Source organism: Nomia melanderi, chromosome 8, assembly GCF_051020985.1.
Source record: "Nomia melanderi isolate GNS246 chromosome 8, iyNomMela1, whole genome shotgun sequence".
NCBI classification, from domain to species: Eukaryota; Metazoa; Arthropoda; class Insecta; order Hymenoptera; family Halictidae; genus Nomia; species Nomia melanderi.
Window position 1 is genome coordinate 16,096,270 of NC_135006.1, and position 25,963 is coordinate 16,122,232.

At 48.6% G+C, this 25,963-nt stretch overlaps 1 protein-coding gene and 1 long non-coding RNA gene across 2 annotated transcripts in view; one reads left to right on the plus strand and one right to left on the minus strand.

Moving 5' to 3' along the window:
- Positions 1-25,963, plus strand: part of LOC143174822 (uncharacterized) — a 121,912-nt gene that overhangs the window by 50,286 nt on the left and 45,663 nt on the right. The gene's annotated exons all lie outside the window — the stretch shown is intronic.
- LOC116432648 (uncharacterized) overlaps positions 1-25,963 on the minus strand; it is a 199,392-nt gene that overhangs the window by 9,593 nt on the left and 163,836 nt on the right. Inside the window, exons 2-9 of the mRNA XM_031989812.2 lie at positions 23,593-23,636; positions 20,814-21,281; positions 16,980-17,222; positions 15,261-15,407; positions 8,201-8,288; positions 4,756-5,259; positions 3,819-4,269; positions 1,838-3,464 (exon numbers count right to left, since the gene is read on the minus strand). Coding sequence (XP_031845672.2) covers positions 1,838-3,464; positions 3,819-4,269; positions 4,756-5,259; positions 8,201-8,288; positions 15,261-15,407; positions 16,980-17,222; positions 20,814-21,281; positions 23,593-23,636 — 3,572 coding nt within the window. The remainder of the gene's footprint in view (positions 1-1,837; positions 3,465-3,818; positions 4,270-4,755; positions 5,260-8,200; positions 8,289-15,260; positions 15,408-16,979; positions 17,223-20,813; positions 21,282-23,592; positions 23,637-25,963) is intronic.

Sequence of the window (25,963 nt, forward strand, 5' to 3'; positions counted from 1 at the left end):
CCCGAACTCGCGGCGAGTTTCCTCTCCCCCGAATTAGCGGTTAAGGAACTCCGTGACGTCTCGCGCGGCGAGAGCCACGGGCGCGAGTGATTTATTCGCGCGACTAGTCGTCGCCGGAACTTTTCCGTGCGATCCAATCCGACGCGGCAAGTTTGCCGGCGGTAAACTTCGACCCGGAACGCTCGTAACTCCCGCGACCGTCGCAAGAAACGCGATAGACTGGATTCTAGACTGGTTGACGGCGAATCGGGAGCGGCGAGTCCATTCGATCGCGTCGTCCCTCGGATTTTTACGCGAGCCTCCGCGGGCTTTGCGACTCGCGACCGAGTTCGACTTTTATTGCCCGTTGAACACTGTTCTAGCGGAAGGTCCGCTGTAACAGTATTAAATCTGCGGGGGTATCGACTGACCACTGGATCAGTGAACAATGAGTACGACGTAGAAAGGGATCGACGGATCGTATGAAACATCTCGTTGATCGAACTATCGTTTAAACCGAGTTTACTAGTTTTATTCATTCTCAGGATGTTTCTGAGGAAACGAAGTATCTCGCATAGCGATGTACCATGTAAAATAAGAAATATTAAATTTTACTGTGTCAAATGAAGCGCTGCCTGAAAGTTAGCCTTCGAGTGTGAAGAGTCAGTATTTCGAGTATCTTACGTGAAATCTGATTTTCTTTCGAAGCACCGAGTGAAATAAATCGAAGAGCTACCTCGGCGAGAATAAACGGCGCTACTTTATCTTTCTTTAATTTTCGTTGGCCGACGCACGCGGGATCAGCGGCGCCCCCCTTCCCTAATCCAGGCGTAATCCAGAATTCCGTCCCCTTAACAGTATTTCTATCGAACGGTGGATCTAATTCCGAGGGAACTTCTCAATCCTCTTAAGACTGTTCAACCCGGAACTAATTCGAAACTTCCGCGTCCCTCCAGCGGTATTTCTGTCTCATCCAGATTTAATTCAGACCCGCCAGTCCGACTGCCTCTAAATACTATTCCGCGCGCATAACCGCCGTCCAATGCGGATGCCACTAATAATTCAACCCGCCGATCCCAAGGCGCACTCTTACAGCGCGGTTTTTATAAAACCCGATAAACTTCGCGCGAACATTTCACACCGGCAGTTTCCCGATTTCCGGCGCGGGGACGTAATTATTTTTTATCCGGGCTAGCCGCGCGTCAAACTGCACACTTGAAACTTCAATTTCACGTAACGGACGCTGTAAAAGCTTCAAGTCGGACAATCGGAAAATCAACCTGTCCCCGAGGGGTGAATTTCGGCTAGCGGCGGTCCCGACAATCGGACGTGATTTTCAATGTGACAACGTCATTCTTTTTCATCCGGACCGTTCGCATGTCAAAGCGGGCATTTCCAGCTTTAATTCCATGTATCGCAAGTCGAGACTGGAAATATCTCGCGCGAACGCGAACGAAATCTAAAACACTTCACCGAAAAAAGAAGCATCCTCCGCGATGCGGCTCTCGAATCATTCCCACGTACACGCCGATGCCAGGAACGTTTGGAATCTCGGTTCTCCCAACTCCGGCGGAAGGAACTCGAGAACCCGACGCTACACGCGCGCGCGCGCGCGAGTGGTTAGGAACTCGGCCATCCAATCACCTTAAAATTCGACCGCTCAGCACCGCGCCAGCTCCTGCGAACTTTCATCGGCGAATTAGTTCGCATTCGACCGATGTTAATTTACGAGGAATAGATTCAATTAAATATCGAGAGCCGGCCAACTTCCCTTCCTACCTGGCGCTGAGAGTCGGAGGCCTGGGCGACTTGACCGGCAGTCGCGCGCGGAATTTAATGAAACGCGATCGAAGCTCACCTCAGCCTCGTTCTCTTTGTAAGAGGACCAGAAGTCAATTTGCCTGAGTGCCTCGAGCTCGTTCTCCAGCGGGTCGGTGCTATTGCCTTTCGCCGGACCTGTCCTAGACCCTGGGTCCTTCTTCCACGCGTAGATGGGTCGTTCCAGACCCACCTGGACCTGATTGCCAGACCGTTCCTGCTCCTCTGCTCTGCCGTTCTCGTTCCTGCCGCCTTCGTCCTCGATCTTCCTCCACTCGTTGCCGGCGTTCTTCTGCGAGGACACCGCGGACACCGCGACAAAAGCGTTCTTCGACTTCGCGGAGCTGGCGTCGGCCGTGGTGCCGGGTTTCGAGATCGGCATGGCCGTTACCCTGTGGTAAGCGAACTGCTTCCACTTGGAGGGCCACGTGCCGGTGCTGCTCTTCCCGTAGCTCCAGTCCTCGTTCATCTTCTGCTGCCACGGGGACAGCTCGTTGCCCTTCGACCCCCAGCCGTTCCTCTCGCTGGACTTCCTCGGCCAGGTGTCTCCATTTTTCCAGGACTCCTCCTCTTCCTTCACTTTCACCGGCCAAGACTCCTCGTTGAACTTGGAGACGTCGTCGTTCGATGTCTTGGACGACCAGGGTTTGTTAGGCCTCATAGACCAGGGGGCGCCGTTCCCTTTCGCAGTCCAGGAATCATTCTCGTTGATCTTCGTCCAGGCTGACTCCGGCTTCAACCATTCCCCGTCCTTCGTCTTTGATGTCTTCGAGAACCAGGAGCCAGGCTTGCTAGGCTTCCAAAGGTCGGCTACTTGCTTCTCCTCGGACCACAAAGGCTGCTCGTTGCGGTCCATCCAAGAGTCGTTCATCTTCTCCGACCAGGATCCTTTGCCGGGCCACTTGCCCTCGTTGCTAGACGATCTGCTGATGGTTTTCGACCATCTCCGAGAAGAGTTCTCTTCCGGTGATTGCAGGGGCTTCATCTGATACGGTTTCCACGTGGATTGGTCGCCGGACATCACCCAAGCCCCCATGGATTGGATCTTGGGCAGGGACGCCGGCTCGTCGTTCGTCCATGTCGGTTTCTCTTCGTGTTTCCTCCTCCACGCTTCGTCGTTCTGCATGTTCTCGGGCTTGACCCATTCTTTCAGAGGTTTCGACTCTACCAAAATTGTCCACGATTTCGACGGGTCGTCGGGCTTGGCCCTGTAATCGCTGAAATTGCTCCTGTCGCCGTTGGGATGCGGGAATTCCTCTTCCTTCCGTTTGTCGTCTTTCGATTTCTTCTCGGCGTTCGACTTCTCAGCTTCCTCCTTGGACCAACCGTTGCCCTCCTGCTTGTCCAGGCCCAGCTTCTTCACTAGGTCCGCGTTAGGGTTGTACGATTTCCCGTTCTCATCCTTCGGCCACGGTTTAGCGCCTGGTAACTTGTGCGGCCACGTGGCCGGGTCGGAGGTCAGACTATTCCAGGTCTTCATCGTTATTTGAGGAAGCACGACCTTCTCTTTGGACTCGTGCTTCGTAGGCAACCGGCTCGGGTCGGATCGATTGTCGTTCTTCTCCCAGGCGAGGTTCGATTGATCACGGTCGTACAGTTTCATCGATCTATCGTCCTGATGCCACGAGCTGGGTACTTTCAAAGGATTCTCCACTGGCCAGGCAGATCTATTTCGACAGATTAAAGAAGCTCTCTCGTGTAAGAGGTAATCAAAGTACCGAAGCAATTTTCATATTACCGGCGAACGAGGTTAATCTTTTAACGCGTGTCGAACTCGTCTGTACGTCTAATAAATGCGTATCAGAAGTCCGTCGATAAGAACGCGAAGGTAACTTGGAAAATTTCAATGAAATAACGCGTAGAAGAATGAACAATGAAAGTTCTAATGAAAGAAATATAATTAAATTTCGATCTCCTCGGCAATAATAATCTCGCTTATTCTAAACTCTACATTTCTATTTCCATTACCGCAACCTAGTTCCATTTCATCCAACAATTCCGCAAAGACGGAAGAGGCCAACCTGTGTCTGTCCCAAGCGTGATTCACCCTGGCCTGCTGGGAGGTCTTGTCAGGCACCGGGACGTCCTCTCCATCTTCCTCGTTGATCAACGGCGACCAGTAGCTTTTCTCGAGCGGCAGGAACTTGTTCCTCTGAGCCCAGTGCTTCGGCTCGGGCTGCGATTGCCTCCAGGGCCATTTTTCAGAGGCTAGCGGCAGCAACGGCCGCTCCTCCATGTTCCAAGGCGGACTATACTTGTAGGAGACGTCCGGCCAGCTTCTGCTGGGAGGGAAATCTCGAACCGGCGGCCCGTACTCCTGGCCCTTCGCGTAGCCGTCGGCTTGCACGCCGAAGTCCGAAGGATAATCCTCTTCCTGTCTACGCAGGAAGTTCCTGGACACCGGGGACAGCTGACTGTACCGCAGCCGAGGGTACGAATCGACCGTCTCGTAATCTGGTAGGCGGCCAGTCTCTGGAAAGCCAATTAATCGACCGCTGAGTTCCTCGAGTTCGGTTGACTACCATACTCTCAAGCTAAAGACGGTCGAAGGAAACGTCAGCCCTCGCGAGTAGATGCTCAAAACCAAAAACAAGATAATACTCATTCGACGCTGATTCTCTTCTCTTCTGTCCTAGTTTCTCTTCGGATACCACGGATTCTTTAGTTATTCATTAGCGAAAGACTCGAATTAACCCCTAACGATCAGTCCAACTTACCGGCTTCGATGCCACGTACACGGGAAGAATCATTTTACTATTTTCATCGCTGTCATTCTCGTAATATTTACAACGAACACGTTAAGTACTATGCTAGATCTCTGTACATTTCTCTCCTTTGTTATCTGTTACGGTATCTTATCGCGGTAAGCTTGAGATACTTCCAGCCCGTTAAGGTTTAAATCAAAGTGAACATTCTACAGGAGTACTCATTCGATCACCAAGCGTCAAGCAAATTTACCTGGTCTGCTGTAGACGTTCCCAAAGTCCCTGGCCCTCTCGACCGCCCGACCGGCTTCTAGACCATCGATCTTCCCGAACACCGGCTTCCTGTCCAACGGGTACGTCTTCCCGTTGTTCTTCGACTTGTTCCGTTCGATCAAATCCCGAAAGCTAGTCGGGATTCTGGGACCCTGGCCGGCGGCGAGCCCAGCGTTCGTTTTCTCAGGGTCCGGCTGCAGGTCCTGCTGCCACGGCGGACTGAAGAGTCTCTCCGCGACGAGGCGCCATTGAACGGGCGTCGTTTGCCAGGGTGTCTCTGTGGTGGTCGACAAAGCGGGCGTCGCTGGGACCGGCGTCAAAGTGGTCGTCGAAGCGCGATGCCTGGGCTTCTTTTTCTTCTTCTTCGAGCGCTTTCGCAGGTTCCTCGGGTCCGGCGACGAGGACTCGGCCACCGAGGGGAACGCAGTCGTCCCAATGCCGTACTGTTGCTTTATGGCCTTCACCTTCTGCGGCTCTTGGTCCACTGTTGACGCGACACACGCGAATTTTAACGATAATAATATCTTTTCAACGTGGTCTTGACGGGTACTCATAAATTGGGAGCAATCGCGATATCTAAGAAAACCTTTTCGAGCACACGTCGATTTTAATGAAACACACGAGACATAGTTCTCAAGAAAATATTTCACACGTATTTCTTCTCATCCAACGTCCACTTTGAACGAGTGAAAACACCCTTCAAAGTGGAGAGTTGAAAGGATACCTCTTGGAATATCTCTGAAACTAAGGGGCGTGGAGAAGTTCGTTTTCAGGCGAACAATTTAGATTTCAACTTTGTGGAGTGTTTTCACTCGTTCGAAGTGGATGTTGGATAAGGAAAAATACGCGTTGAATATATTCTTGGGAACTACCGTTAATATAAGTTTCATCAAAATCGTTGCGCTTGAGAAGGTTCCCCAATAAGATGAAATGTGATAAGCAATTGACGTGGTAATACTAGATAACAGTGGAACGCGAGAATCGTGAACGCAAGTAATAGATGATCAATAATTTCGCCCTCTTTTAACTTGTCATCAGCTGAATGCAGCATCGATGGAAATAAATTTCGTTCAATAGAATAAAGTAGAATTACATGGATTTAAGAAGAAAACAAGGAACACGCGTCGCGATGGGGACATAAATAGCGGACCTGCAGCGAGTGCTCGCGCGCGGGCCGTGTCCATTCGTCGACGGTAGCAAATGGCCATTATTAAAGCGGCATTGTCCGGGTAATGGAGATTAAGACGACGCCGCGACGGCGAAAGCTCTTTTACGCGCTGTTCTCGCTCGGCGAGGACCCCGATGCGCGAGAACCAACCTGTTCCCGGATTATTCACTGTCCTCGTGTAAATATTAACCACCGCGTCGGCGATGCGCGTTAACTGCGAAATTAACGGACAATCTCGCGGAATCGAGAAACGGGCCGCGTTAATCTTCCCGAGGATCCTCCGCTACTCGTAAATCACTCGGTACGCATCGAAAACATATTACGCGAATTAAAAGAGGAGAGATGAAAAATCGCCTGATGCTGTTCACTCGCGGAGAAGGTACCAAGATTCTTCCATAATTAATTGGATCGATTACTAACGTGTTGTTTCAGTCGCCATTAATAAAGGACATGTATTTAAACTAAAAGAGAAGCTTAATCCTCTATTCTTTTAATACAGATGTTAATTTTAAACGCAAATATATACCGACGAGAAATGCCTGTGTAATACTGATGCGTTTTAGAAGAATTATACAAGTTAATCGATACTTTAATTAACTGAAATTCGTAGGCGACGTTACGTTGAGCTTTTCAATACTTCTCTGATTCCCGTTTCTCCGGTCGCGATGAAAAATCTGTTGATCCCGGCTCCACTCGGCGCGAGACACGAGTAATTTCTCTTTAACCCGAGACTAATTCGATAACGAAAGTGCCAATCACCGTTTAATTGAGAACGATTCGAAGGCAGCGTTAGGTATACTCGAGCAGCTGTGCTCGGCCCCGTTCACGCGCATTTAGGAATTCCCCGTTTCCTTCGCCTTCGATCAGAGTTTCCCTGAACGCCGGGAATACATAGGAACAAGTTGCCCGCGCAGCCGGAAGCAATCGAACGCTGGAACGGCCGAGTGAAAAGAGCGCCGTCTCTCGCCTGGAAACGATGAATCGCGGCCGGAAAATCGTATCGGGCCGGGTCGCGCTGATTTCCAGCGTAATACGTACAAATTAATTGCCGGCAGCCAATTATGCTGGCCAATAACGCGGATGCTGTTCGTTAATCGTCCGATCGCCAAGCTTTATTGGATTCTCGACTGCTTTTGCTTTCGCTAGATCTACCGGGATGGTACAAATCATCCATCTTTGATTCCGTTTTTTTAATTATCGGAAGACACAGATTGTTCATCTCTCGAAAATGGTCCTTCGAAAATCAGCGATTCATAGCTTTTGTAATTATTTTAATTGACTCCGAGTTTATACGAATTTATATAAAAGTGGTTCTTCAAGAATCGATGATCAGTAGCTTCCGCGATCAGTTTAATTAAATTAATGTTTAAACGGTACAAGTATTGGAAATACTACAGAATGCGAGTCAATCGAAATTTTGATAAATGCACTCTCACGATCGTTTCGCGGCAAGATCACGAACAGTTCGCCGGTTCAGTAGTTCTAGGGTTAACGGTGATCACTGATCTTAGAACGAGCAGCGCGACCCGGTTGGAATTTATTCGCAATTCGCTCCCGACCATTCGAACGGCTTTGTTCCCGGCTTTGAACCGCAACGTATTTTCTAATCGTTCGGGCAAGCTTTCCCTCTTTCCGTTCGATCGGTCGTCGTAACTTTGAGCCGGGAAATTTAAATACTTGTTGCTCCGCGGCTCGCACACGCACAGCTTTTCGTTCGTGCGCCCGATGAAAATTAACGGCGCGGTTACATTACACTCGCAACAGGTACCTTATTCTTAAGTCCCCTTTGCAACGGAATCTACACTCGGAGCTCGCGGATGCGACCTGCGTTCCACTGATTCTAAACACTTGGTATTCATCTTCGAAATCCTTCTGTCTCGAACTGTTGCTCGAGCAATCGGATTACTTCGAGACCGTTTTAACGGCACGACGCGATTCCAATATTTGGATATTATTTTAAGAATATAAAATACTTGGAGAGATTTTACAAAATGTTTTACGACCTGTCGCGTTTACTCGCTGGGTGTTCTATTTTTAAAGTTAATCCGTGTACGTATCGCGGCTTCGTCGGATTCAAAGCTCGCCAAGCAAACAAATCCCGTTCCCTTTGCAGTCGCGTTGCGGAAGCTCGTTTGAGACGCGCTGCCAGGGCAACCGAATCCATCAATCGCAACCGGCGATTAAGGGGAATCGAATTAATTACAGAACCGTCGCGTACAGGATTCCTCGCTAAATATATATCGACGGCGGTACTCACGGAGAACTTTCCGCAGTGTGCACAGGTCTTCGATCAGTTTCTTGAAGGTTCTGTTCAGGACCACCGAGAGCAGATCATCCACGTCGTCCTGGACCACAGAACACATGAATAGTTAATTACTAAACACAGCATTCCCTACACAGTTCCTGAATTCTCGCTGATTTTTCTTTAAAGAAATAATTAAATACAAATCTCCTATCTCTTACACTCTACGATCCTCGATCGTTGAATTATATCCAAGTATCGTTGCTCGTCACGTATTCCCTGTAATTCCCTGTAATCTAGAACTTTAACTCTAAATAATTAAACATTCGTCTAGACGGTCTACCGATCTTTGCCACTCGTGTGAACTTGAATTTAGCACACTTTTAACCCTTTGCACTCCAGGTTGTTTTGTAGTGTGTCAGCAACTGCAACTAATTTTTATAGTATTCCTAGAAATTACAAATTCTATAACATTTCTTCGATCCTTTATTTTCCTTATTAGTACAAAATTTGGATACGAGGAATGTCGAATAATTTCAGGGTAGCTTCTTTAAGATTCATTAAAATATTTGATATTATACCTGGTGCAATATTGGAGCCTACAGAGTTCAAAGGGTTAACACATGTCAAGACCGCAAACATTACTATACAACGCATTTCCAATTTTTTATTAAACACTAATGAAACGTATCTTATGTTTAGCCGGTTCGCTCGGAATAAATAGAGGAAATATAAAAATATATATGTTTTTAATCCGTAGTACGAATGTTTCGTTGCAGAGTTGATTTCAATTATCTAGATCCAAGTATTACACGCGATTAATAGAGACAAGTGTGGCGTTAAAAACCGCGAGATTTCGTGGAAATTAATTCTACGCTACGCTAAAGCAGCTCGGTAGAATAGTTGAAGCCGCAAGTTGGAGAATATTCGCTCGTCTGCGGCCGGGCCGAACGCGAAATGAACAAATCACCGATATACAGGAAACGCGGAGCCGCTTAACGAACGTTTACCGGCGCGAGTCCTCGAAACGACAACTCGAGCGAGAATTTTCAGCGTGGTTCCGCGTCGCCGCATCGCGGTTTTCCCCTCGTTTTTCCGCTCGAACGTACTCCCCGGAACCGTACAGCGACGCCGGAAATTTCCCGAGCCGCGCGACTCGACGATCATTAACGACCATGGAGTCGGCACGGAGAGGTTTCTGCGTGCAGCCCTCCTCCTGAGTCCTCCGATCCGCAGCCTTCTGTTCTCGGGTCAAGTTCAATCCGTGGAATGCCTTTCACTCGATCGAAATCGTTAGAAAACGATAACCGAACGCGTGTTTCACCATGCGTCCACGACCCTTAACCCCTTGCACTGCGAATTTCTGCTGAATTTTTTCCTCGACAACTCTGTATTATTACAATACTTGATTTGAAATGCATTTGAAAAAATAGATAGCTTGTGGAGAGCAAACGATTCTTAGTAGTAATATTGAAAATAACGTAATATAATCTATTTGAAAAATATCTTCACAATTAGCGCGCGAATGAAACTAATGTCGAGTCACGCTGTTGAAACAACTTTCGCGATTAACCCTTTGCACTTCAAAGTTGCCTCTCAGTCAGCACTCGCTTGGTGCATCAAAATTGTAAAATTCCGTGTTTAACGTTAAGTCTTCGGTAATCTATCGGTACGTGAAATGGGGAAATAAAATACCATTGTTCCCCTTATCTTGTGAATAGATTCCTCGTTAAGTTAGTTGAAAGAATGTTATCTATATCTCATAAAAATAAACTGAATATTTCTAGTGACAAATGTTTGGAGTGCAAAGGGTTAATATAGACGAACATAGTTTTCTAAGAACAATAGAATAAAGTATAGAATAAACGTCGATGAATATAGTGTCCACTATCCGAACGATTCAATTATCTGCAACCTCGTATTCCAAGCATGAAAGGAACAGCGAAACCGACATCCTCAAAGGGTTGATACAGATCCTATTCTGTGATTACCCAGCGCATCCCCAACACCTCATCGTCCTCATCATCCTCAACCTAAAATCTCAAGAAGCCACTGAACAACCCTACAGAAACCAAGAACAGCCTCTCGAACACCTGATCGCAGCGCGAAGCCTCGATCTCGCAGACGACGCGGTTCGCGATTTCCCGGCGAATCCCGTTATTCCGCGTCGAACCGCTCGCGCCGCGGGCCCCGTTAATCGTAAATCAAGGGAATTAAGACGAACAGCTTCGCTCCGCGTCCTGGCCGGAGGTGCAACGGTAAAATCCGCGCGCGCTGCTCTTTCTTCTTGTCTCTTTAATGCGGAACCCCCGATCCCTTTAATGAAAATTAACGAGACTCCGGCGGCCGATTCCGCCGGAGTATCTCCAGTTTCCTCCGCGGTGGAAAACGAGGGTAACCGGTGATTTTTTTCCCGCGTTGCACCTTTCGCTCGGCGGCTCCTTCGTCCCTCCTAAAATATATTTCGCCGTGCACCGTTTTTCTATCTCGATCCTCTCGCAGCGCTCTTCGCGCGCGGCCCTTTTAATAAAAATCGACGCGGCCGCTCTCTTGGTATTCCGCGCGGCTCCCTCGGGTTGCCTTTCCCCGTCCCGACGTAAAAAGCGCCGTCTCGTCTCGTCCCGTCTCTGCTTTCTATTATTTCACCGCCGCCCGGCTTCCACGATGTAAAAACGCGCGGGCGCCTTCCAATCTTTCCTTTACTACCCCCCGATGCAAATCCCCGGGCAGAACCGGCTCATCTAACACAAATCAAAGTGAACCTCTCTGTTCCCCGGTCCCTGCGACCCCGATAAAAGTCTGAACGCCGTCTACCCTTCGCTGCCGGATCGTTCCGCTCCTATTCCATTCCTTCCACGGGCTGTCTGTTACCTTCCTCTCTAATAAAGATCGACCTCGCTGCCTTTTTATACATTCTTCCCCGTCGATTTAACACGGTTACCGTCCTACTCCTCTGTCCCACGGTTCCGTCAGCGTGGAAGCTCGCAGGGCAATTCTCCCTTTGCTCGAATAAATTTCCGTTGGCCCCGGCGAAAGCGTTTTCCGTGATTTGTCAGGGCTGTTACGTGTACCGTTTAATCTCGCGCGACGCGAGCGCCTCGCCGGGAACAGCGAGGTTTGTCGGCTAATCCAACGGCTGCACGAGTGACTCGCCTCGACAAGCGAATCTCTGTTTCCGCTGATTAACACACCGATTCTCGAGTAGCAACCCGATAGCGCGCTCTTCAGGCGAACTCGATTGCCCGCTAAGCCGATGCACTCATCGATAATTATTTATTTATACGCCTTCTCGATTCCCCGAGGAATCGTAGTTTATTCTACGCACTACGTTCATGCGAGAAATCAATGGAAGCACGAACGCATTCAATGGTGCTTCGTCAGAGATATTTAACCATCCCGATGCGATACGTACGTTTACGTTCGAAATTGAAATATCAATCTCTTTAATGCACTGTATCGAATCAGGCGATCGCAGAGCTGTCGAGCGCAATACGCGAATCGGTAAATCTTCCTAACCTGAATTCTCGCGCGTAATCAGGAGTTTTTCCACGGATTCGAATCGTTGCGCGCGAGGGAGACCTCGAGCAGAATGCGACGTGCAGCGGCGCGTACGCATTCAGACGCGCCGAATGAGAGGGCAATCCCGTCCCGAATGAATGGCGAAATAAGAAATCGTTAGGAGATGCGCAGCCGGGAGGCAGGGACGACGAGTTAATTCGTCCCGACCGGTTAACAGGTTAATGCAACGTCCCCGCCTCCCTCCCGGCGCCGGTGATTCAATAGCCGGGCAATTGAGAGCTGCCGCGACTGCATACGGGACGCCTCGCGCGAAGAATATTGAATTAGCCGCGAGAATACGCCTCTTTGTGCTAGCTACACGGCCACCACGATAAACGAGCGAGCGAGCGAGCGAGCTGGTGCTCGCCAGGTAGCTAGATGCCACGATAATGGACCAGCGAAGCGTGAGACATCCCCGGGACGCCGGAAGAACGCGTCCAATCTGCCGCGACGGCCTTTTAAGCCCGCTAGATGCACTCGACGACGCGCCGAATAACGCTCCCTCTTTTTATTCCGACGAACAGGGTGTGTTTTAACAGGGAGGAATTCGATATTACTTAATCCTCTGCACTCGAGAGGCGACTTGGTCGTTATTTCATCCGATATAGGTGAACTGTACGGTTGGAGAGCGGAGGATTAACAAAGTTTCGAGTGCGAGGGAGTAACCAACGTATTATCTTCGCGTGCTGCGTCGTTCGATGGCACTCTCGAGAAGGAATTATCGCAGCTCCGACAAAGGCACCAGTGATTAACCTGGTATCAGTAGTTATCATTTTTCAGGGAAGAATAAGGTCTTCGAGAGCAATCTTTCGATAAAGGCGTGATTGACGTGCTGCGGTATCTACTGACTCAACTTCGAAAGACTTACCCGAATTAAATGGTTTATCGTGAAAACCAACAGTTTCATTCACGTTCTATGTCTACAAATTCCAACAGGGAATTAACTTTTCATTTGTATTTGTCGCTTGTAATTGCCAGCGACATCTTACCAACTTACGCAAGTATCGAGTCTTCGAAGATATTTATACAATTTGGATAGCGTGACTGTTGCCGGTGCTTTTAACTTAGTACACAGTCGTGGAACAGCACAAAGATTGAATTCGGAATGAAAATCCTGTAGGAACATCGGAAGAATAAGGATCTCGGTTTCCGCGGAGATGTTTTCGATGTAAATTGAATCGAAAAATATCGAATTACTCCGGGCAACGTTGACAGAAGTCGTTCCGCGCGAAGTATCATTCGTCAAAGGAACCTACTGCAGGATTTTCCGCGCGGAATAAACGATCGAATGCGGTTTCGTCCGGTCCCCTCGATTCTTATTCGAGAGACAACGCAGTCGCCCGAAGCTCAAAGTTCGGATCCCATTTTCCGTCTCGTTGTCGCAATTAACGGGCGGAGATATCGCCGACGGAGAAATTTCTTAGAAGACCGTTTAAGCGCCGTCGCGGAGGAAAGCGGGACGAGCCCGGCGACAAAAACGCTCCGCGTCCGCCGGATCCAATTGTCGCGGCAATTGCGGGCCCGGTGGCTAAAACGGCCGTGTTAAGAGTATCGAATTAGCCGGGAGAATGCCTCCTTTGTGCGCCCCGCCCCCAATCAAGGCGCCGCGACAATGAAACCGAGGCTCGCTAATTTTCCTTCTTGGACCATTCTTCGAGCTTCTTCGTCTCCCACCGTCTCAGTCGCCCAGAAAGCAATGCAGTTAAGTCCAGAAAACAAATGTTTTATAACTGATAATTTTATTATCTAGAATTTTTAGCGTGGGTTAAGATGTTTTTAACAAGAGCGAATGTAAGAATGAGTGTGAGCGACAGGTTGTAAGACGGTCGAAAGAGGCCTGCGCAGCGTCGCGGACCCAAGATCGCAGGGCCAGCTTTCCAAAGGTGCATCCGAGTGTTTACGATGAGTGAGAATGCTTGTGGGAGAGAATGATTTTTGGAAGAGCCTGTAAGAGTTGCGGGAACAGTCGTGTGTTGGCCTCCGTGGCATTGAGTCGTATTTTTACGTGTTGTCCGTGTTGTTTCCATATTTTATTACATACATATATTTATTCCTAGTTCTCGATTACTCAAGGTCCACTCTTTCACTGTCTATAATACAGTGATCACTATACTATTTATCATCCAATACGTTCATCTCCATTTTCTTTTTCCCTATTACTCTGAAAAAGCACCGGTACGGTTAACCAGGATTCAAGGAGCGGTCCCAGAATGATTCGGCGGTGATCGGGTGAAATTGGCTGGCCGTAAAGGCGCAGAAAACACGAGGTAGTTCGACTTCTTTGCCGGAAGTCCCCTCTCGAGGATCCGAGCGCGGCAAGCGAAAAGCGGCCGGATCCTCGGACAGCAGTTTCGCTATGAAGACACAGCGCCTGGGACGTCGATTTCAATCATCATCCCCGAGGATCAAAGCCTTGCTACGCCTCGCCTCGCTGCAGGCGGCTGGAAAGACGCTTCCGGCTCTGGGGTTGCCACTCGCCGGTTATTGACCCGAGAACGCGATGGCCAAGGGCTTCGGTCAGCTAAGGGGAGGGTCTATCGATCAGTGATCCGCAGCCCTTTGAGATCGGCCGGGGGACGCTGAATATATTTCTTCGTCGTTGTCCTCTCACTTCACGGTACTCGCGCGACAAAAGTCCGCCCCGGTGAGTCTTTTGACCGCGCCACCGTTCTACGGGTATTACGGTTACACCGGGTGTTTGTCGTAGCTTGATGATCGAGGAATCGGTAACAGCGGCGGTCTTCTTTGTCGGGGAGATTCGCTTCGGTTTCGAACCTTTGCGAGATGATGCTCGATAACGGCACAGACGACTGGAAGTGCGTTCGGATTTACGTATTTTCCGGTTTATCCTTCAATATTTTGAATGTAGAGTTCTGTGTATATGTAGGGTGCGACTGCGTGGGGAATTGCGAGAATTCGGGTGTTTTGAGAAATACGGTTGGTTGAATATAGTATGAAATGCAGTTGAGAGTAGTTAGTTAAATATAGTATGAAATATAGTTGAGACTAGTTAGATACATATAGTATAAAATATAGTTGAGAGTAGTTAGTTAAATATAGTATAAAATATAGTTGAGACTAGTTAGTTAAATATAGTATAAAATATAGTTGAGAGTAGTTAGTTAAATATAGTATAAAATATAGTTGAGACTAGTTAGTTAAATATAGTATAAAATATACTTGAGACTAGTTAGTTAAACATAGTATAAAATATAGTTAGTTAAAGTTAAATGATTAAATAACGATGTAATTAGTACTAGGATAATACTCATTTAGCTTATCCCGTCTCACTGTGGCATGGATTCAGTTCCAAAGACCATGCGGCAACTTTTGAATGCTACTGTATACGAGGAGTTGAATTTATACGTTTCACTTTCGTATACGTCTATTATAAATAAGGATAATATCCAGCTCATTCTTTACCGCTCAAGAGAACAGGTTTAATATGGATTCGTCGTGATTTATCCTAGTTTATCTCTGGAGTAATTGCTGTAAAGCGTGTTTTAGCTACCCTTACCTTAGACAGATTGGAGGATTTCAGATCCTGCCTCTTGTCCAGCTTCTTGGGGCTCTCCGCTTCCAATTCCGAGTCACGATTGTCCGCGGAGATCTCGCCTCCGCCCGGCGATTCCTCGGGGAACCCCGGCTTCTCTAATTTCGTCGACTACGGACAGAGAAAACCGCGCCACTTCAAACATAAAGTAAGAAACAAACGAACGTGCACAACGTCGTATAAACGATTCACTCGTGATATTCAGGTCTAGGCACCGTTGTCCAGCGATAAAAACGGCGCAATGGCAACCAACAATAAACTGCCGCGAAATGCACTGGGAGACTGTCAGTGCACGGAATATTCTAGAAAATTGGGCTCCGCCGACTTTGCGAACCCGCTCGACGCGAATATTAACAAGCGACTTCAGAGACTTTAGAGACGGCGAGGCTCGAGCCCCACTGGAAGGCAGCCGAATCCGGCAAAGCTGCCTGATAAATATCTCAGTCCCTCAATCGCTTAAATCCTCTTTAATATTTCATTCCCCGAAAAACCGGGGCGCTCGCGAGAGGCGAAGTCGTCGTTCTTTCTCGCGGAAATAAGTACAAGTGGAATAAGGACGAACCGAGTCAGACGGGAGAAGAAGGTCTTGTCCCGATTAGATCGCGCGACTCTGCCAGCAGGGAGTTTTTCCCGCGAGGTCGGGGGAAAAGTTCGTGACTCGTCGTCGTGCTCGCCGGGGATTCCTGGCGGATCGATTAGTCATTCTATCGAGACGCGGAACACAGAATAAGAAAGCTTTCGCGTCGCCCCGAAAATGATCGATGCTGCCGCCGTAGGCGTTCGAGGCTATCGGGAACGGGCAATAGAAAAGTTTCTCCGATGTCTGGCTATCGCTGCTGCTCGCTGCATCGGATTATCGCGTAGCCATTATACTAATTATACTAATTATTACACTGAAAAATCGTGCGGAGTGCACAGAGTGTAAGAAGATATATGAAATACTCAAAGTGTAACACTTTTCATGTCTCTTAGGGAAAACTATTTTCCCAATTAGGTTCTTAAACGATTGAATCTGCATAAAGATTTATTCATTATATATAGATGTTATCTTAATAGTGTTAGTGTGTTCTTGCTAGGTTCGGCTGGGCTTTCGTTAAGCTAGCTGAAATAATATTAGAACTTTGGCGAGATTTTTCTGTAAAGAATAACTGTCAAATGACTATTATTTTTTATATATCTATTGACAACAGTATCAAAGAAAGTAATAATTGTATATATGGCGTGACTGATAAGAAAAATAATATAAGAATACTCCCTCAATGGAATTCTATTTGATTCACCGTGCTGTTTGTAATATTATTTTCTACCTACTTTCTTTCTTCAGTATTATTGGAATCTTTTATTTATGAGGAAAAACAATGGAAGATGGGGAAAGAACTTTGCAGCTGTGGAAATATCAAAGTATGTTTGTATCATTGTCAGTGAATAATAAATATATAAGAAACATACTCTGTATCATGTCAAAAAATAACTGTCAAATGGCTATTATTTTTTTATAGAAAAATCTCGCCAAAGTTCTGCCATTATTGCAGCTAGCTTAACGAAAGCCTAGCCAAACCTAGCAAGAACACACTGACACCGATACTAAGATAACTGTCAAATGGCTATTATCGAAATATGTACAACTTCTATGGAAACATCGAGTACTGCGCTTCCGTTGTTCGACAGCCACGCTCTGCTCACCCCGTTCCGAACGGTGTTTCGCCTCTGAACCGTCTTCGCGTCTTCGTCCGCTCGATTGAACGCGTCCTCCAGAGGGATCAGACCCTCCGACACCTGCGTCTCGTTGCTATCGTGCGGGAAAGGCCCGCAGAGGATCTCCCTCTGCGTGCTCAGCTCCTTTTTCACGGTGGGCACGCGTTTCGTCTTCGTTCTGCTCTCCGGTGCGTGCTTCCGCTCCTTTTTGAATTTTACCAACTCGGCGACCTGTGCAATTCCGCGGGAAATAAGGTTATTAGATGGAGATCATGAGAATTTACTCGGCGATGACGGTTTCACAGAAATCATCCCTTACATTAGGATCTCACTATTATATATTTTCCTAGGCAGATTATTAGTTGATTAATATCTCGTCAACTTCTCACAAGAAAAGTGGATATTTCCGATCAAAAACGTATTTATTAGACGATGATGATAATTTACTCTACAGTAGCTTTTAACAGAGATCATCCCTTACATTAGGATCTCACTGTTACATATTTTCCTAGGCAGATTATTATTCAATTAATATCTCATCTACATCTCACAAGAAAAGCGGATATTTCCGATGAAAAACGTATTTATTAGGCGATGATGATAATTTACTCTAGAGTAGCCTTTAACAGAGATCACCCGTTACAGGAATTTCATATATTCTCCTAGACGAATGATCAACCCTCTAAAATCTCATCAACATCTCCCAAGGAAACGATAGATATTTCCAATGCGAAACTATCGACTCCAAAGCATCGAGCTATAAAACAGCATCACGTGCAATAAAAATCAAGCTCGAGCGCGCGAAAGGTAAACGGTGGAACGCGGTAAGAGGGTGGTATTGTTAGGGACGTTGAAGAATACGGGAGTATTCCGAACACGAATCGCCGTGTAGTTTCCACTGTACGAGGAGAAATCGAAGCTGCATCCACGGAAATATTCGAATATTTCCTAGACGTCCCGCGTAAGAAAAATACGCGGAGATAAGGGGCGCGCAGCGGGAGGAGACGCGGCGGGGCCTGGAAAATGGAGCATCGCCTCGGAGCGCCGCTTGCCGCCCCGGGATCTCGGAAATAAAAACGGGACGAATGAATATATTTCCCCCGGCGGGCGAAGGAAGCGGTGTTTAACGACAGTGATTCCGCAAACACGGGAAAAGGGACTCGGAGGATCCGCTCGATTCTATTTGTCAGCGGTCCCGCGGGGGAACAGATTCCGCGCGTGTGCGGCACACGCGCAAAAAACGCTACGCGAGAGACGGGGGCGCAAAGGAACGAGCTGCGCGCGTTCCGAAACGATGAAATACGATTCGCCCGTGACCCGGGCCAACTTTGCGGAAATACTTGTCCCCGCCGGGGCCTGTACGCCTCCCCCCTCGCCGCTCCGCCGAAAAACAACGTCCGCGAGACGACATAATTGAAAAATTTAATTACACCGGCTACTGCTGGTACGCGGGCTGTCTTTTTCGTTCCCGAGTCGAAGCTTGGAAGATAACGCGTCTGTTTGTACGGTTTTAATTGAACGACCTCGACGCTTCCGATTATTTGATCGGCTTTAAGTTGTCGGTACAATACGCAGCTGTTACTTTGAAAACGAAACTATCTTGTCGGTTACTTACGAATTCTGTTCTCTTCGTTATTATAGTTTACTCTCCAACAGATTCATCGATGTTTCTATTAACTCTTTCCGTTAATCATCGGAATGACTCGTTTCTAGATAGTAATTAAGAACGATCTCGTTGAATGGATGAAATCGAAGAGCGCGATAAAAGATACTTCGCGAAGAGATCCGTAACGTCGCGGCACGTTTGGGGGATACATTCCGGCGGACAGATAGTGCGCCTGGAAACATTTAAACTTCCCTCTTAAGACGTTACGAATGGCTTTCCAATCGCGAAACAGCTCGGACCTCTGTCGATGCAAAGTACTTTCCGATAGTTCCTCCGTATCTTTCCATCTGCGTGTATGTGTGCAGCCGATAAACATTAGACGACGGACGAGACTGTCTTCCGGCAGAGTGGCTCGTAACGGAGAGCCGCGTGCCAATTTCCACGGCACTCCATCTTCCAGCCGGTTCTTTGAATCTTTTAATCTCGACCGTTAAAAGGTCACAGAGGAATCTCTCGCGTGCCGCGCTTTACGATTCGAACGATACGTTAATTTAAATGAAGGAATACTTAGAAATGTTAACACTGGAACCACAGAGTAACAAGATCGAGATATTTGTCATTTGTTTTCATTCGAGAATTCATTTCGAAATTTCTCACGAAAGCATTTTTTTTATATCTTAACACATTGCGCACTAATTTTCAGAGAACTGAATTATGCGGATGATTTTCAGTGAGATCAACGCATATCGCTATACATAAACTCAGACATCACATCGTTATGTAATATATTTTAAATAGAGAATTAATTCCAGTGAAATTTCATAGTTTTCTCAATGCTGTGGCAATTAGCAAAGTCGCTAAGAGTCTTTATACGCAACCGAGATTTCTCGTTGCCGGTACGCAATGCGTTAATGATGACGAAACGAGACTGGTCGTTCTAGTAGTTCCAGTGTCATTAATTATCTAGAATTCATTATACATTAACATCAGACTAAGAAGATAGAAATGAGAAGATAAACGAGTTCCTAGGATGTTCAACTGGATCCCGTGAGAAAACGAAAGTTCACCGTGTCGAGGCCATAGGTGAAGGTTCAAACGATGCACCGACGTCAGGTATCGTTCAGCAGCAAATCAATCGCGTCGATAATCCTGCCTGAAGGATTAAACGTCAGCCCGACACTGTCCTGGCCGGCAGCCAGCTTAATCGTAAATAGAACGGGTTAACAAAGTAAGAGATGAGCTCGGTGTAGGTCAGGGTTGGGCCGTGGTCGGGTCACGGTTCTCGCCGCAACCCTTCCCAAGCGAGACGGTGGTCAAGGCTCGGCCGAACATTTCCACGGGGAATCGGGTCACCGGTGCACCGTGCGTGCGTACCTGTTATTATCGATTCTCGCGGCTCGAACTTTCCTATTCGACGAAATCTGGCTTCCCAATTAGCCCGTGCGATATTACCTCCACGTTGAACGCGGTTCCAATAGAATTCGGAAGAAACGCGAAACACGAAACGTTATTCGACACTCCTACTAGGCAGCCGTAATATTTAACAAATATTCGTTATTCCGTCAACCGACATTTCGACTACCGTACAACTCCCATCCACCGGACACCACGAATTACACATTTACTCGAATCAGCCACAGCGACGGAAAACAACTTGCTCCCGATTAACCCTTGGCCGGAATTTTTGTTCATTATCATAACAAAATCTACGCAGCGCAAAATTAATATCCACATATGAATACGAATTAACAATGTACTCAATAGTTTCAATAATTTCACCAAACGAATATATTTCGTAGCTGTCAAGTTACAATGACAAACTTTCATGCCTGAGCGTATGAAAGTTGAAGTTAACCGATTGCTTCATTTTATTCACCACTTCGAGTGCAAAACGAAATAAATCAACAAGATTCCAGTATACTGATATGTGACTTTAAAGTTACACGGCCGAAAGTAACGCGCCTCGAGACATCCCAACACTATCCCCACTCGTCTGCTCAATGATAAACTCGAACCACTGGAATCCTCGCGTGATCGTCAAACTCACGGCGAAACTGCCAGAAGGATGGCTATCCTCGCGTTAAAAACTATCCCTCTCGCCGGAAGTAACACACAGAAACGAGCGTGTCGACGGTCGAAGGGAAAATAGAGGAGAAAAGTGTCCCGGCGGTCGCGTGCCACGAAACGAGAGAACCGGAGAAGAGAAAGCCACGAACCTCTTGGTCGTACTTGTCGACGAGCTCGTCGGTGATCGCCTCGTTCGACGCGACATCCTCGTCGGAGTCGTTGACGGTGATCACTTCCCGCGAGTCGAAGTTGTTCGCGGCCGGCGCGGTCCCGTCCGCGAGCAACGCTGCCGCCGCGGCGGCGGTGGACGATGCATTCGGGTTCCTGGCATCGTCCCTGGACATCGCCTCGTGCGACTCGGCGACGGCCTTCAGCTCGTCCTCGTACACGTCATCATCCTCGGCCTCTCCTTCGTCCTCGCCTTCGTAATCTTCCTCCCTGCCGCCCGCCTCGTCCTCTTCGTCCTCGTTCTCCTCGTTCTCCTCGTTCTCCTCGGCCTCCTTGGGCTCGACCCGGTCCCGTTGCTCGCTGGACGTCCGCTGGGGATGTCCTCGACCGGCGGCTTCGCCGGCGAGGCTGTCACTCGCCGCGGTGGTGTTGGCCGGCCAGCCGTTGCCCTGGAACAACAGCCAATCGGACACTCGGACACCGACGATTAATTGTTCCGCCGGGCCAAGTCGTTCAAGGATTCGACTCGTTAGCTCGCCCGCGTCCGAGTTTTCAGCCAACGGGAGTGCACAAGCGACGGCGGTTTTTGTCGCGCCGGACGACGGAGCTCTGGGTCTATCGAAACAGGCCATCTGACCGGACGCGGTTCGGGAATGCGATCTCGATGGTTTCAAGGAGGATGTGTGAACGGTGTTAATTATTCCGGTATAAATAAATGGAGGTTGCCGGGCGAGATGGAAGGATTATGACTCCGGGCCGGGAGTTATTAACGCTTCGCGCTCGAAAGTATTTCCTGCGAGAATATTCGTTCGTTTCCGATGCAGCGCCGATTAATGCTACTTTATTCTTGCGTTTAACGGGAACGTATAAAATGTATGATATCGGATATCGGATTTTATAGGTTCGCTACATCGAGGCGAACGGCGAGCATGAGTCACCTCTCGAGTGCCAAGGGTAACATTGATTTGTGGGGCTTGCTTCTTCAGCTGGCTCCCGGCGCGCCGTTTTCAAGGGAATAAGTTACTTTCTTCGGCACCTTCCGATAGGTCGTCTCTAAGGTAACGACACAATGCATTATGCATACGATGACCTATGGTTAGATGCTCGAACAGTGGGCAACATGATTTAGCTGCGAGGAACCGATCGAACTTCGGCGGTTTGCATATTATTGGCATTCTTTTTCGGGTGAGTCATTTAGGAAGTTTCGACCGCGCTGTAATTTTCCTACACTTCTAACGATCGAGGATCAACCCTTCGCGCTCGAAACTTTCTTTACTCATTTTCTCGGCAACGAATTAATTTCAACGTCATCAGTGTATCTCTTACCGATATCAGAAACAAACGTTATAACGTATTTATCGAGAAAATCCACAGTTTACAATAACAGATTCGAGCTTCCCTGAATACTCTAGCATTTCCCTCGGTGCGAGCAGCGATTCCCATCCGGTAGCAATTAAAAAATAAAACCGAGGAACAGTAGAACGGTCCGGAGAATTGGTTCGATTTCGAGCGAGTTCTAATTTCGCGTCGGCTAATTTTAACGGTTTCCGCGGCGAACCGTGATCGCTCGTAAATAAGTCCGCGCTAAACCAAATCAACGGCAACGTTCAATTATACCGGACGACGGACGGACGTACCCCGGTCCATCCGTCACCAGCTTTCACGTTTGACCCTTTTTATTCGAGCCCCGCCGTTTAATTTATTTATACGAGCGACGCCTGGGGACAGGGCGCCAGGGCCGGGGGCGGTTGTAAATTTAATTGATCGCGCGACACGCCGTTCCGACGCGTTTATTAGGGCCATCGGCCTGTTTCGATTGATATTCATTTATTTACGTGATTTTCCAAGGGCCGAGTCGTGTTTGCGCGAACGGCTGGACTCGTCTGGCCGTTCACGGTTCGTCGGCAAGCCGGAAGCGACGCGCCGGCAATTACGCGGAATTAATTGGGGGTGTGTACGTGTTTGGCCGGCGTAATTGACAAGTTCGTAACTTCGGTAATTAGGATCAAATAAAATAATCCCGCCCCGTTTTCCTTCTGCCGTCGGAAAATCCCCGGGAAACTTTCGTGACCGTCGCACGTCCCGTTTTGTTTGCGCGATTTTTCGAGGATCGCGTCGCTGTGCGCGCGCTGCCCGCGGGGAACAACGGCCCGGGACTCTCTATTAATCAAAAAGGGAAATAATATTCTGATAAGACTTAATGAAACTCGCACGGCGAAATGGAACGCTGGTAATTTATAAAGACCGCCGGACACGGGAGCTTTGTTATGGCTGAACGTCCCGTTGTTCGGGCGAAACGGTTATTAACGTCGAATACCTCGTTTTAGTGTGAATACGTTACGTTAATACAAAGTTTTTGCAATCGAACAAATACCGTTATCCGACGAGCCACGAATACACGGGCTTCAGGAACGTTATCAGTATATTGCGTTTCAAACTCGACTCATTATTCGCGAAGTTAATAATTCACATTTCCGAACTGCAGCTCGCGGTGCGCGTGAATTTAACAAACACGCTTTGAAGAATCCCTCCTACAGCTTCTGTCTATCCGCGGTGTTATTTGCCCAATTAAATCAAATAATTCTAGTTCCAGAGTGCACAGAAGTTCCTAAAAGTGGCACAGCCATCCTCAGACTTATTCGCCGGAATAACCGTCGGTCTGAATATGTATCGTGCATAATCTCTGCTTGAATCGGTCTGGCGCGGCATTCCGGTGTGCGCCGGAACCGGAAACGACGATCATGATCCCGAGATACTCACCGGTGCGGCTGGCAACGCCGTTTCCTGCCCGCTGCTGCCGGCAACTGCAACCAAAAACGAGAAACGGGATTCATTAGTTTTCCGCGGGGAGGAGTCTCGTCGGGGCTGCTTATGAAGAACAGACACCGCGAGCGTGCTAATTAATCCTTTATACTCCGCGTTTCCGTTCCCTCTCTTCGCGGTGTTCGTAAAAAGGCATCTTAACGTCCCGCGCACGCGTCGGCGAAGAAGGTTGACCGACGCGTTTCACGATCGACGGCGATGCGAACGCAGCGATGCGCCGAACTAAATCGAATCAAAGCTGAAACGTGTATTCCGATGAAAGCGGAACCTTTAACATCCGGCTCGCAGCTTCAGCGAGCAAAGGGTCAAAGGGTTCCGTGCGCCGAATAGACGTAACTCTTTAAATTATATTCTATAACTCCCGCTGCCAGCGTCCTTCGCTTTGTTCGGTGTTTCCAGTGATACTCGAGGACACTCGAGCGAGCCGCTCCATGTATATTTTTCCCTTTCACCGCGCGCAGATGATAAAAGGTGAAAGAGGGAGACCGGCCGCGACGGGGGAGGACCGGGGGTAAGTTAATTAACGGACGAACGAGGGTGGAAATGAAACACCGAAGACAATGTTGCGTTATCGGGCACCAACGGCTCGCTCGTCGAACCTAATTCGGTTAACGAGAATCGACGAAACCGGCGCGAACCCGGACGCGGCGAGGAATTAAACGCGAAACAATGGGAGGCCGGAACGTCGAAAGCGAAAGAATCGCGACGGGAACACGGGGATACAGTTCGAATCGTGACGGAGCGGGTGCGAGAGAGGGAAACGGAGCGGGAGGCGAGCTCGCGGAACGCGGGAAGCTCCCGGGGAAGAGGGAGTGGAGGCGTCTCGACGTTGGAAACGACGGGTTTTTCGAGCGTTGCGAAAACGCTCGGTCCCCTGAATGCGGAAGCAACCCATTTCCTAGATTCATCTCGTCATCATAATTAAGTCTGGGAATATTAGAGCGCTCCCGGCGTCCGCTTCCCGCCGACGCCGGGACAAGCGACGAGCCTTTTTCTACTCTCCGGACGGGAATCTCGGCTCCCAATTAAATTCGTTACTCTAAGTATCTGTTTGCTCTTATTCCCAGCGGCCCTCTCTTCTTCGCGTGTTTTTCCATTCACACGCGACCTTTTGGAGACGGACGACAGGCGAGGCTGACGGAAGCGGAGTTCGGCGGCGACGCGAACCCGAGAGGCTACCGTGGACTCGCGGCAGCCGTTTAATCGGCTCGATTGCGCGACACGCCCTTCGACGGAGTGTTTACTCCGCGTAATTACGCTCGCGGAGCCACACGTTTGTTCAGCCACTCGGCGGTGACGCGAGAGGATCCTGCGGAAGAAGTTCGTAGACCGATCGGCGTTCGTTTGATGCCTTCGACGCTGTACAAATTTCGCGTCACCCTTTGGGTGTCTTGGGTCCACAATTTTCTTGCGCATATTTGCTCTCGGTCGGCCAGCTTCGCTGTCGGCGTTACATTTTGCAACACACGCGCGCTGCTCGTCGAAACCGAAGTAGAATTTTTGCAATATCAATACCGGCGGAAGTGCTCTTCAGCGAAGAGTAATTTAACACGTTCGCGGACGCGCATGCTGTAGCGTTCATTTCCATCGTGACGCGAAATGACACGAACGCTGCAACGCTGAAGTTTATAAGCCACATTGTCAGGAATCTCATTCTACGTAGCCTCAATCTTTTGAAATTATTCTTTCTATTTTTGCAGCTCGTTAGAATCTTTACTGCCCGCGACCGTGTGAACGAATTCATTCGCAGAGCTTGAGAATGTTCGGAATAAGCATCGGAGTCTTCAAACGGTCGCCGGTTCCTATTTTCTTCAGTTTACAAGTGTAACCGTCGGTTCATTTCAAAAGTCTTCTCCAATATTCGAGCTTCAAAGACTGACGAAGTGTCGCCGGTGAAAAACGAGCGTCTCCTTCGAGGATGCTCGACCACCGGTGAAATACAGGAGATCGAGTTGTTGACTCCCGGAGAAACCGATCTGCGGTATTTCCCGGCGACCCGAGGGTTTAATCCGGCGACTCCTCGGTCGCATTGCGATCGACGGGAAGCTCGGCATTCTGGCTTGTCATATTCGCCAGGACTTCACGGACGGTCTCCGGCGCGGAATTTTTCAGCGCGTCGCGGCGAATTAAAATTCTTAAGGTGTACGCTTGCTCCAGCGAGCCGCGGGATTTCCGCGCGGCCGCGCTTCCAACTTGTAAGCCGTCGAAATTCCGGCATCGATGAATTTCGTGAAATGTATTCCACCTACGCCATCGTGCTCCCGAGGAATAGCTCACGCGCGGTTGCCGCGGGACGGAGCGAGCTACG